Below are 13190 nucleotides of genomic sequence, written 5' to 3'. Positions count from 1 at the left end.
CTCTCTCTCTCTCTCTCTCTCTCTCTCTCTCTCTCTCTCTCTCTCTCTCTCTCTGTGTTCCACATGTTTAGGTCCCTGTAGAGTCACATAAACATAGGATCCCCTAGAATGGTACTTAGTCAGGGAGTTGTGAGCTACCCAATATGGTAATTGGAAACCAAACTCAGGTTCTCTGAAAGCACAACCAAGTTCCCTAAACCTCTTATAGTCTCCCTGCTCCCTCTTCTGTGATACCCCTGAGCCTTGGTGGGAGGCATGGTATAGATGACTTGAAAATCTAGACTTTTATTTTCCAATACCTATTATTCTCTATGGAAGCCTATATGCTTACAACAAGCACAAATCTATACTGTGATGGATTACTGTTCAAACTTTCTAACAAAAAAACTAATAACTCTTCCTTTCACTTATCCCAGAATCCTGTGTTGGCTTCATGATGGAATTTCACCTTTATGCTAAGGGAACCAGGCCTCAGCTTGCTCAGTCTGTGTCTCTTCCTTGTTCCTCCTCTACACGGAGCACTAAAGAACCCACGGGGTGTGCAGAGAACCAGGAGAAAGTGACAATCGGGTGTTAGCACTGTGATCTAAAGCACGACCACTAGACCTGTTTAGCAGCAGGAGTAACCTCAGTTTTAAAGGTTTACTTCTATGTCAGCTTGCATGGGCTTGTGTATGCCATTGGCCCAGTTCCCCTGAGCTCCAGGCAGTTTCTAGCTGCCCAACATGGGAACCACAGTGGAGTCCCCTGAGGAACTTAAGTGCTCTCAAGGTCTGCACTCTCTAGCAACCCTTGACTTTCTCATTTTTGGAGTAAAGGATTAGGTCAGATGAGGTAACACTTCAGGGCTACTGCGAGGTATCTAAGGTGTGTGAGGGCTAGGTGAAGGAAGGAGCGTGGATACAAAGGGGCTTCCAGGCTGAAAATACTGAGGAATCCTGCATAGGTAGCTCCTGGAGTGGCTCTGACCCACACACTACACTGTGAAGTGGCTTGTGTTTTCTTAAGACATTGATTGATGCCTCTGACAAACTACAGTCTCACCTGACAGTGCGAAGGGTGCGAATTGTAGAATAAGATTTCACAGCTATGCCAATAACTTAATAGTTTATTAGTCAGTCAACAATATTACAAATATTTAAAAATTACTTAATATAAATAGTTGGCAGCAAACTATTCCATTACAGAGTTAAATTACCAGTACAACAGACAGACTGGAGATTTAGACACCTGGAAGATAACAATAAAATAAACTAAATTATTTAACAAAAATTTTAAGCTGAAGGCGTTTTACCTAGTGTCCATAAAAGCATGGGTTCTCTTTTTATTTAGAAAAAAATAAAAAACGGCTTTAACACCCCATTAGGAATATAAAATAAAATCAACTGAAAATATTAATTTGCATATCAAAGAACCATTTATAGTTACAATCCAAACACTCCATAAACCACTTGTGCGATTCTATACAGAAACTGGGAATTAGAAACTAGTTGCTTTAATATTACAAAGATTTCAGCTCCAAAAATAATTCAACATAAAATAAACTTTAGCAATTAGTGTCATAAAATTATATATTTTCACATAAAAATACAAAATAATATTAATGACAAGAATATGAAAAATTATTCCAAGTATTTTACTACTATTAAAATAAAATAAAACCCAAAAAAACAAAATAGAAATATGCATGAAAAAAGTCTCTCCTTTTGTTAGCAAAACACTATCCAAAATAACTACAATCATTTACATCAGTACAAAGATTTCTGGGTTTAAAAAATAGTTGCAATGACAAAAGGGGCATCTTTTCTGACAGTAAAAAATGACACTGTGGATAAAGTCTGCAAAATATGCAATGAAAAAAATAAATTTGCATTAAAAAGGTTTACACTGTATCTTTATACAAACATTAGAAACAGTATTGCACATCACAACACAGAATCGAGGTTAGTCAGCCTTCCAAAATGTGTTATATTCAAGTTTTGTGGCATCTTTGAGGAGAGGCTCGTGCAGCCAGATGCAACAGGGATAAAATATCAAGTGTTTTCCATACACAAATATATAAATGCTAAATGTTTCCTTCTTAACAAAAAGTGTGGATTTTTAAAGTACTTTTTCCTCCACAGTCATTCATACTTTTGGGCAGCAATATGAACATTTAGGGAACACAAATGAAGAAGCTTTGAAAATACAAAAATACAATCAAAATTAATAATTTTCTACAAAAATAGTAAAATAAATATGATCTGTAAATTAAAAAACTCAAATACAGTGTTTAACAGTTAGAAAATAAAAATGTAGTACATAAAAGGAAAAATAATCCCCAAACAAACAGAAAACAAAACAAATCAGAGGTAGGGGAGAGGCAGGGAGGGACACAGTATTAGACCAATGAGCTTTGTCCTAACAGGAACGAAGGTGACACAAACCAGCATTTCTGTCACATTCACCCTGGTAGGAGAAGGTGTTTCTCTTTCATTTCCCTTCATTTTAACTATTTACTTCCGTTTAAGAAGGGAAAATAATTTTCGGCATCTCCAATTATTTTATTATATAATTTATTTTAGAGTTCATTATTTAATACATGAAAAGGCTCTTCAATTTTAAACATTAAGCAGAAATTATGAAAATAAAGTTTAAAAATCTGCGAAATTAAATATCTAAATAATTAACATTGCAAAACTACTGATTTCTTTTCTAAATTCCAAAAATTGAGGTATAGCAAAGGAGATGTCATCAGTGAAAAAAAGTATGCCATAAAATAGCTGACTGCTGGAAAAAATCACTCACAGAGATATAAAAATAGTGCACAACAAATGTCAAAATGGATCAAGGGCTGGCAGGGCGAGGGTGAAAAGAATGCTCCAGAAACTCTGGAGGGCCACGGGGAGGAACAGGTTGGGATACGGACAAATAAATTAGTAAAGAGCTCCTCTGAAAACAGCATCAATGTCAAACACTAAAAACTTGAGCCACAACCACAATAAAACAGCAGAGTTAGACATGAACCACGCATTTTTACAGTACAAAAAAGCATACCATCGACAACCAATGTTGAGATCTGCACTTTGCTCATGTGAAAGATTGTCCCAAGGGTTTGCTGCACGGGCCATACCCTTGCAATTTTCTCTCTTTAGAGTCAAAAATCTTAGTTCTGCATTTAAAAAAATAAACAACAACAACAACAAAAAAACAACATTTACCATGTGGGGTGCTTTGCTTAGACTGCAGGGTAACTCCTACATTATTAACACAGCGGCTAGCTGCTGTTAGGATGCTCTAAAGAGGAAAACCACCACGAACGAACCATGTTCTAGGTCAGAACCGTGCATGTTTCCACGCAACTCCCTCAATAAAGAAAAAAGAAAAAATGCAAGCAAAGTCATTACTGAAATTCCTTCATCAAAGTTTTAAAAAAGCAATTCTTAACCATTAAGAATAACAATGCTCCATGCAACAGTGACCCCAGTTTAGACAGAAGACCCCATAGACATAGGTCAAACATGTAAGCAAATTTAAGCCAGATTTCACCATTGTCTTAAAGGTAAATTTTATGCAACTAGCCATCTATTATATTTTCCCATCTCCATTTTGACTTCACTAAAGTTCTGTGTTCTTCTATAAAATCCTCTTTTAAAGTATGGTCTTTTCATGGGTCTCACATTCGGTGACTGGTTAGCAGTGTGCTGGCCATCTTTGGTTTTTAAAGGATGTCTTAACCATGAACTATCAAAGGGGCTAAAATCAACTTTCTTTAAAATTCCTGTGTTTTTCTTTTATTCAATCTTTTATCTATACTATATCACTGCACATGAATTAGAACCGCACATCACAAAATTGCACAGGGATTACAAATATTACATCCAGTCTGCATAAAATCGAATTCCACTACTGACCAGATCACAAAATGGCTGCACTCTCTAATCTAAAACTAATTTGCGTATTGTACACAGGTAGGACAACATTTTTAACTTGAAGTCACAATAATGCATGCAAGTTTGCTTTTTTTGTAAAGAAACAAATTTTCTAATTTGTTCATGCTACCTAGATTCAAGAGAGCTTTTTGAACATCTGCAATACCTCACCTCATTAGTTAATGTCCGAGTGCATGCATATGGTGGACACAGGTAAGTAAACATGCATTGTTTCACATTCTAAACTATGGCAGTTCCGGCCATATTGTGCTGCCTGCATTTCCTCCGCAATGCAGTGTGTCTCTAACGTTTTCAATCCCGTATTAATAGGTGACATTTACACATAACACCTATATAGCAGCAAAGCTAATACAGCTTGTGATTAAAAATGTTTAAAAATAGCTAATAAATCAGATTATCTTGAGGTATTATTTCTTGCAAGTCAAAATGGAGAGCAACAAAATCAACCCTAATTTTTAGTTTATGTACACACTGAAAACAGCAACAATAAAAATAAGCATTTGTAGCAGACATATTCCATCTTCACTATTATTTTGCTACCTTTGGTAAAGTACTGGGGCAGATCTTGAAGTTAAAAATCCCATGTTAAGAAATAAGTGCACGCTTCACCCACTATATAGCAGCAGACTGTGTTGCCCCTACGCAAAACATTCTCATATCTAATTTTAACTTTACATATAAAAATAACTTGGAGAAAATACAAAAAAACATTTTATTTTAACATGAAAATATCACAAAAATTAGTAAGCCTGAGATGTAGGGTTTTGGTGAAAACAAGAGGCTTGTAGTGTTTTGGCTGCTGATAACGATGCATGTATCGAGAGCTGGGTGAGCAGCAGGAGAACGCACTTATTTCTTCTGCACGTCAGTGTCTTCAGCACAGTAAGCCACATGCACCCTTTCCTTCCTTCTTACACGGAGGCCAGCTGGCTATACTTAGTTCCAGCGGAAGTGGATCTGACGTGGGCGATCAGCACCTTCCTTCACCAATGGCTTATGGAACTCGCGTCCTGCACGAGAGTGGATATTTGCCCAACAAAACTCACAGTAATACTGCAGGCAGGTGACATTGGCACAGAAAAAGGGGGCAAATTTCCCACCACAGCGCGCACCCTGGCACTCGTCACACATCTGGTCATCTAGCACATATGGCTTCACCTCCACCTAGGAACAGACAAGGAAAAAAAGAAAACCTCTGTGGAGTCTGCTTCAGAAATAAAGACTGCAGTGACTTTAAATGTTTATAGTGCTCTAGAGAAAGAAGAGACAATAGACAGTGTCTTGTGGAAACAGTTTCCCCGAGAACAAGGCAAACACAAGCCAGTTTGCCTCTGTGCTGATTACATGGTGTGTCAGTTTTCATGTTTATAACTGGCTGTGAGCTTGAGTGGTTACACACTCATTCATTTACTTCAACAGGTTTCCTTCAGGGGTCACTAAGTGCTATTTTACTATATTTTCCAAAGAGAAAAGTCACTTTAAAGATTTAAGACACTTGTCTCACTTTTGTAACATCTTTGAAACACCTGTATAGTAGCATTAATATTTTCAAATTGTGAGCAAAATTCATAGGGGATTATCAGATCATTATGAAAGACTCATTTCTTCTCATATTTTTCCTTTATTCTAGGATCATCTGTAAGCTGGTGAAACGCAACAGCCTAGGACTGCAGCAGCCTCTCCACTGTAGGTTATAGCTGCACCTTGCTTGCAATAACTGCTGCAAACAAGCCAGAACTGTGGCTAATGCTATTCAGGGCACGCCCAGCCTTCTTTATAGACTCTTAAGAAATAAAGCCTCATGGGGAAAGACTGACTCAGCAAATGTCTGCTTTGAGTTGGCTCTAGACATCAGTCTCTCTTGACCTTCTTCCACATCTTCAAACCGAGGAGGATAGACCGGTCTTTGGGGATCAGAGGGTTAAATTCCACATGGAAGAGGACAGTTCTGGGATTGCCCTGGAAAGCAGTGTCAGGTGCTCTCAGCTGCAGCAGCCTCACTGTCTTGGAACTTTAGGAACGAACCTCCGAGGCTGTTGTCTCTGGCTGACTGATGGTGTCAGTATTTTAGAATAGTCATGTACAATTCACAGATTTTAGCGTGAAACAGGTACATAAATTAGTGGCTTGCTCTCCTCTTTTAAATGGTAACCAGTGTTCAATTATTCAGTAGGACAGCCTTTCAGCTGTCATTCTCAAAGCTGTTACTTTGATGACCCAATCTATGTTACTAATGGACTAATGTTTCCACTTTTGGGTTAAATGACTTACAGAAATATATACATATGTCTAAATTTTAGTTTTTATATAGCTCTTAACTAGCACTTTCCATGGATCAATTTCTCTAAGCACCTGTGGACACCTGAAGTCCTTAACCCAAAGACTAACTTGCAGTCCTTCCCATGTTGTAAGTTTGAAAAAGGAGCAGAGAGAGGGCTGTTTGGCTGAGATTATGGCAGACATGTGGCTTGGTCCTAAGCACTTTTGTCTTGGTCACAAGCTTGTATAAATTGCCTCCACATCTAAGCAGGTAGTTGGGACTTACTGGCTGATAAAAATTTTTGACATGGTTTTAGAATCACATCTATACTTTCATGTAATGCCTTTAAAGTTCACCAGGAATTTATATTTCAGAGATATAACACTAGGAGACAAAGGGAGCTAAAAGTGTTTGGGCCATATTATTAACTCCTTATGGTGAAAGCATCTACTAAGTAATAAGTAAGGCACAGATGACTTCCTGGTGTGTCACTTACACGTTTATCAATGTCACCGTGCTGAAGCTGAACAAATCGAGCACTGATGGCAGCAATGTAGCTCTGCTGATTGGAGAAAGCGACTCGCCCAGCACCTTTTGGGTATTTGAGTTCTGGATCTGTATCAATTCCTGCGTAACACACACCACCATACAGCCGGTCCATGATCATAGCAAGTTCCACTTCAAAAGGAAAGACATTCACATTAAAGGTGAGAAGACAGTAAATCAACAACTGCAAACCAAGAGAAGGCTAACGCAAAGCAGCTGCTAGGAGAGAGCCTGGAAACCAGAGCTTTGCACATGCCAACAGGTGCTCTATCACTGAGATATATTCTTAACCTTAACAATCAAACCAAAGAACCATCCTCCAAAGCACTTGCTCACTGCAAAGCTAGACTCATTACCACCGTCGTATGCACTGTCTTATACTCTGGTGCAGAAGCAGTGGCGTGCTCTTTGTCTGCATATCTGTGTTACTCACTTTCTTTCTAGAAGGGCTCGGCTTTGCCTCCTCTCCCCTCTGCAGTGCAGCTTTTCCCTCACACTCATTTCTACCTGCATGGTCTCTTTTTCCTTAAGAACAACCCTCTTCTACAAGAAAATCCTGTCCTCTCTGACAGGCCACACAGGTTGGAGGGACACACAGCATGGTGATGGAGGCCAGACTAGCTCAATCATTCTGGTGACCAGATCTGTAGCCAGAGTGTGCTCATGTCTGTACAATCTTAATGATCAGAGTAGCACCCTAAGACTCCACTTTAATTGTTCTCGTTAGGATCAACTTTCCCTCTGGATAAGTCCAGTGCTCAATCTTCCGGCTGGCAGTCCTGAGTATAGCTAACCTATTCCCTTGTCTGGAAATACTTCTCCATTCTGCTGATAACTCACACTTCACTGATAACTTCTTAGTCTCACTTTTCTTTTTTTTTTTTTTTTTTACATATAAAACTATTTTTTTTATTACATCTTTTCCTCAATTACAACACTTTTCAATATCAGACACCTTAGGGCTCCATCTTTGTTCCTTTGTCTACACTCCAGTTTTGGGGTCTCCATTCTATATGCACTTAAATACTACCTGTGTTTGTACCTTTAAACTCCCGAATTTGTACAAATTGTGGAATTTGAGTTCCACACTCATAAAAGCAACTGTCTCCCAGACAACTTCTTGTAATCTCACAACACACAGCACAATAAAAAGGACCAGCATAAACACAATCTTCCTCTATTTCATGAAACATGTTCCAATGAGGTTTTGTTGACTCAATTGTCAAAGAGACAGAAAGGATCAAGTCCCTGAGTCAAGATCTCTGACTTATCATTTTTATCTCCACTATACAGATAATCCCACGGAGCTGCTTTTTAGAACACAGTGAGAATCCAATCTGCTCACTTCCATCAGTCATTTCTGCTTAAAAGCTAGTATTATCATGTTTCCTTTGGTTTACAGAAACAAGCTTATCTGCTTGTCTTTGATCCCTCCTCTCCCATTTATTTCCAAACCACTAGAAATAATTATTTTTTTAAAACATTATACTAGACACCACATGGTTTAACTGAAATTTCTACTTCAGACTTCTGAATGGGGCCATGAACTTCTATTGAGAACCCAGACACCATCTCCTTTACCATGCCCTCCTTTGCCGTTTCTCACAGCTATGTACAAGGTAAGCAGCCACCTCGCATCGCAGCTTCTGACTAAAGCTGGGATTCAGCCTTCTATTTTCTGCCTAAGTCCTCAAGTATCTGTTCACCTGGTTCTTCACTGCCTTGCAAGGGGCCCTTACCCATATTTACTAAAAGCCTATTTTCCCTCATAACTGATCAGGTCATGTGAGCTTTCAAAGATCTCTATCATCATGGCTCTCTTTTGCTTAAAAACTCCTCTTGTTCTGGGGATAAATATCAATTAGTCCATTAGATTTGCGTGATCTAACTTTTATTGGTATTTCTAATACATCTTTGTATCTCCCCTATCATTCTGTGCATTCCCAGGTCAGCCACTTTGCTTTATACAGTCCCTCTATGAATATACTCTGCTCTGCACTAAAGACTTCCAGACACGCTGTTTGAAGGGTTTGGAACATTTGCTTGCAACACACTCCTCACAGTGGTCCTACTGTCCAAACTCTATACAATCTTTTTGATAAGCTCATATCTTTTAGATATCACATCATACCATATTCTAAACATGAACATATATAAGCATATGTATATATTTATACATATTTATACATATATATGTATACACACAAACACACACACATACACACACATATATATGTATATATACCCACACACATACATGTATACTTCTATTCCCAATTGTCATTCTTTGCAGCAGCTATCAAATCCTTTAAGCATTTACATGTGTGAATAGATAATTCGTATTTCACTGACTTGAAGAGTCTGCTTTCAGAGGTAGACATCACTAGTCTTTCAGATGGTGTGATACTATATAGAATGCATATACAGTAAATTTACACATCTATAATTATATCCTGCTGCATATCCTTTAAATTTTTGGTTCCTGGTTACTGAGAAACAGACCTTTATAATTCATTCATCTAAAATACTAATTTAGTTAATAACTCAAATGCAGAAAAAGACATACTTCCATAGATTCCAAAGTCAAGAAAATGAGAATCCAAATATTTTTGATTTAGAGATTCTACTTACCAGCCCTTAGTGGCCTAGGAACACCTCCAACAAAAATTGTTTTTCGGGGATCCAAAGGCTGAGAACCATCCATGACGAAATCACTATCACTTAAATTCCAAGGACGGATTTGAACCTATGGAGAAAATTACATTTGGTCTTACTCCTTTTACTGTTTAATTTTTTAAAACGCGGTCTTATATTTTTAAACAGTAATTTTAAAATACCATTTTGAAAACCTGCCTTTATAGGGCATGGTTCATGTGGTGTTTACTTACAGGTTTGTCTTTGATAGTAGGGCTGGAAACACACAAGTAGAGCTTTCCATCTTCTTCAATGCAAGCGTCAATGAGTGCCTGGACTGAGCTCTCTTCTTGAAAGAGGAGGAATGCATAGCCTGGAATAACCGTGAAAAATTTAAGTACTGTTAAAAATAAATAAAGCCCATGAAATAGGGTTGAATCATTCTGTCTTCCACAGGAGAACACAATATCCTATGGAACATACACAGACGTGGGATGTGAGTGAAGAAGAGAAAGAGAAAGAGGGAGAAAGACTGATGGCAGCCCTGACAAGGTCCTATGGCACTCAGTGTACAGTACCACAGTCCAGTCCAGTGAAACAATCCCTCTGGTTCCATGATACAGTGGTGACTATGAGGTCAAGATATACTCAGAACTTGTAGCTCTGATGCGGTACAAAAGAACAGCATTTGATAAAAGTATTTCATTTCATTAAAAAACTTCAAGTTATTAAACGTATCTGTACCAGAGAGACTTCCATAGATAAGAGTATGCAAGATTAAAACTACACTCAAGACATATATAATTAGAGGGAAAACTATAAATATTCTTAAAAACAAAGACTAGTTTTCTTTAGAAAGTTAATTTTGATATAAACTAAGCTTCAAAGGAAATTTTCTATAAATATTCTATATATAATAACAAGCCTCTAGACCAATATACTTAAATAACAGTTTAAAGTAAAAATTTTAAAATTTTGTGATGTTTAATAGTTTAGTATTATTTAGTTTTAAAATACTCTAAATTTTATATTTTAAGTTTTTAATATTTTGCTATTAGGAAAGATATAGCCATCATCATAATTAAATGGAATATCAAGTAGTTGTAATTTTCATTTCTCTGAATGCTAAACTGTCAAATGCTTTTAAAATGATTTATTGGCCAGTTGTACTTTTATTTGTAGAAATAAATCTACTTCTTCAGTTCCTAAGTCCATTTTTGGTTGGGTCACGTGGTTTCTTTCTTGCTTGTCTGTTACTTTGAGTTCTCTCTATAGTCTAGATATTAATCCATGTCACATGTATAGTTGTGAAGATTTTTCTCCCATCCAGTAGGCTGTGTCTTTGACTCTTTCCTTCACTGTATAGCCTTTTCATTTCATTAGGGTGGGGTCTATTTCCAGGCACCTAGAGTCCGCCTGAGGCATTCATATATTCCTTCCACGTGCCCCTGCCTTCCAGTGTTTTACTACTTCTTCTTTTGGGGGTTTACGTTTTTATAAAGCCAGAAGTTTAAAACCATTATTTGACAGCAAGTTAAAAATACCAACCAGTTACTTCCCCAGTGCTGTGTCATACTATCACCTGAATACTTGCGTATGCCTGGTAATATTTAGAATACTTAAATAGTTTTATTTGTATAAAACATAAATGAATCATTTCATGTGCATCTTGAGTCCTAGCATTGAAAATACTTTTTAGTAGTTTGAATCCACATTACTTATAAAATGATGCTTTAGGCAGAGAAATATTCAAACATATATTCATTTGAATTAGAATTGGGAACAAAGCACCCATGGAATTAGTTACAGAGACAAAGTATGGAGCTGAAATGAAAGGATGCACCATCTAGAGACTGCCATATCCGGGGATCCATCCCATAATCAGCCTCCAAATGCTGACACCATTGCATACACCAGCAAGATTTTGCTGAAAGGACCCAGATATAGCTGTCTCTTGTGAGACTATGCCGGGGCCTAGCAAACACAGAAGTGGATGCTCACAGTCAGCTATTGGACAGATCACGAGGCCCCCAGTGGAGGAGCTAGAGAAAGTACCCAAGGAGCTGAAGGGGTCTGCAACCCTATAGGTGGAACAACAATATGAACTAACCAGTACCCCCCCCAAGTTCATGTCTCTAGCTGCATATGTATCAGAAGATGGCCTAGTCGGACATCAGTGGAAAGAGAGGCCCATTGGTCTTGCAAACTTTATATGCCCCAGTACAGGGGAAAGCCAGGGTCAAGAAGTGGGAGTGGGTGGGTGGGGGAGCGGGAGGGGGAGGGTATGGGGGACTTTTGGCATAGCATTGGAAATGTAAATGAAGAAAATACCTAATTAAAATAAAATAAAATTATGGGAAACTGTCAATCTTCTGACTCTTGAATGGCTGCAAGTAAAACTGGAATAGTTTTTAGACTTACTCTGCCTCGCTCAACTCAGGCTAATCATCTCTACAAAGTGTTAACTTTTTAAAACGTTCATTTTACTTATCATTTGGGTCTATGTGGATTCAGAGAACACCTTTCAGGAGTCCGTCTCGCCTTCTATCGTTACGTGGGATCTAGGGTAGATAGAACTCAGGCTTGTGTGGCCAGAGCCTTTCCTGGATAAGCCATCCTCCAGGTCCATACGTCACTACTAGCATTTATATAAGGTACTTAGTCATTTCTAAAAGTGAGCCCCAAGTAGTTGAGATTATTTCTTTTGCTCTCATTCAACCTAGCAAATATTATTAATACACCTCTTACCTTTTGGTGGAAAATAGGATTTACTTTCTGCTTTGTGGGGCCAATCCACTACCAAAGGTCCAAATCTTCGGAAGCTGGCAGTGATCTCATCTTAGGAGAGTACAGAATGTGCATCACAAATTAGTCCCAATCATTCATTCCAAGAAACTCCATGTTTCTAAGTACTTGGAAAATTTAATTGTCTAAAGTGTCAAATAGCTTTAGATTAAGTATAATACCAACAGAAAATATATCTAATGCTCTTATTAAAGAATTATATAAAATTTAGCCATTTTTAAGCAGCACAATAGCTAATGTATTCAATGTGAATCCTAATATTTCATAGTTCACCGGAATATTAATGGATTCTTAGTATACGCAATCATAAGTAGCATTAGACTGAAACGTCATTATTATCAAGTTAACTAAAACAGCTATTGGTGTTCACAAGTAAAACCATGTTTTTGTTGGGATAAGGTGTACTAAAAACAAGACTAGCTGTACTTTGAGTTACTAAAACAAGACTAGCTGTTATGTCAGTAAAACACACAAGGTTAGCACAAGCCAGATAGTTTCAATGACATTCAATACCATATGGTCAATTTCAATGATCTTCTCTAATATATGTTAGAATATGCAGAATACATTTGCAGATGTATAAACTATACTGAAAATTATCTCCAAATTTAGAAATATCTTCTATGTAGGCTATTAATGAATCAGTAGATTTTTCCATAACATTACAAAAATAGTTTAAATAACTTTTAACTTTTACCTTAAGTTACTTTTCTTTATTGTATATTTTTACACATTTGCTATCATTTGCATAATACTAATTTCCTATTTTAGGTTGTTTCTACTTTATTAGATTTTATACTGTGTTTCTGTATCTTTAAGTAAACTGATAGGACTAGAACATGTTTGTCCTTTATAAAAATGTTCACAGTAACATTCATTACATATATATGGTAAAAACTTACTAGACCTTAAAAGTACTTGTTCAATTACCTTCATATTTCAACAGCTCAAAACTACATTTTACTCTGGTGGTTTTTGGGTTTTTTTGTCTGTTTTTAAAGCAGGATAAACTT

At 37.3% G+C, this 13190-nt stretch overlaps 1 protein-coding gene across 12 annotated transcripts in view; it reads right to left on the bottom strand.

Moving 5' to 3' along the window:
* Positions 1-1336: 1336 nt before the first annotated feature.
* Cpeb2 (cytoplasmic polyadenylation element binding protein 2) overlaps positions 1337-13190 on the bottom strand; it is a 56342-nt gene continuing 44488 nt past the window's right edge. For all 12 annotated transcript variants that reach the window (XM_029478125.1, XM_021162087.2, XM_029478128.1 and 9 more), the window contains 5 exons: positions 12121-12210; positions 9627-9745; positions 9370-9484; positions 6689-6870; positions 1337-5096 (listed from right to left, as the gene is read on the bottom strand). In XM_029478125.1, the coding sequence (XP_029333985.1) occupies positions 4869-5096; positions 6689-6870; positions 9370-9484; positions 9627-9745; positions 12121-12210 (734 nt within the window). In that variant the 3' untranslated portion in view covers positions 1337-4868. The remainder of the gene's footprint in view (positions 5097-6688; positions 6871-9369; positions 9485-9626; positions 9746-12120; positions 12211-13190) is intronic.

Source organism: Mus caroli, chromosome 5, assembly GCF_900094665.2.
Source record: "Mus caroli chromosome 5, CAROLI_EIJ_v1.1, whole genome shotgun sequence".
NCBI lineage: Eukaryota > Metazoa > Chordata > Mammalia > Rodentia > Muridae > Mus > Mus caroli.
This window is presented reverse-complemented; position numbering and strand designations above follow the sequence as displayed.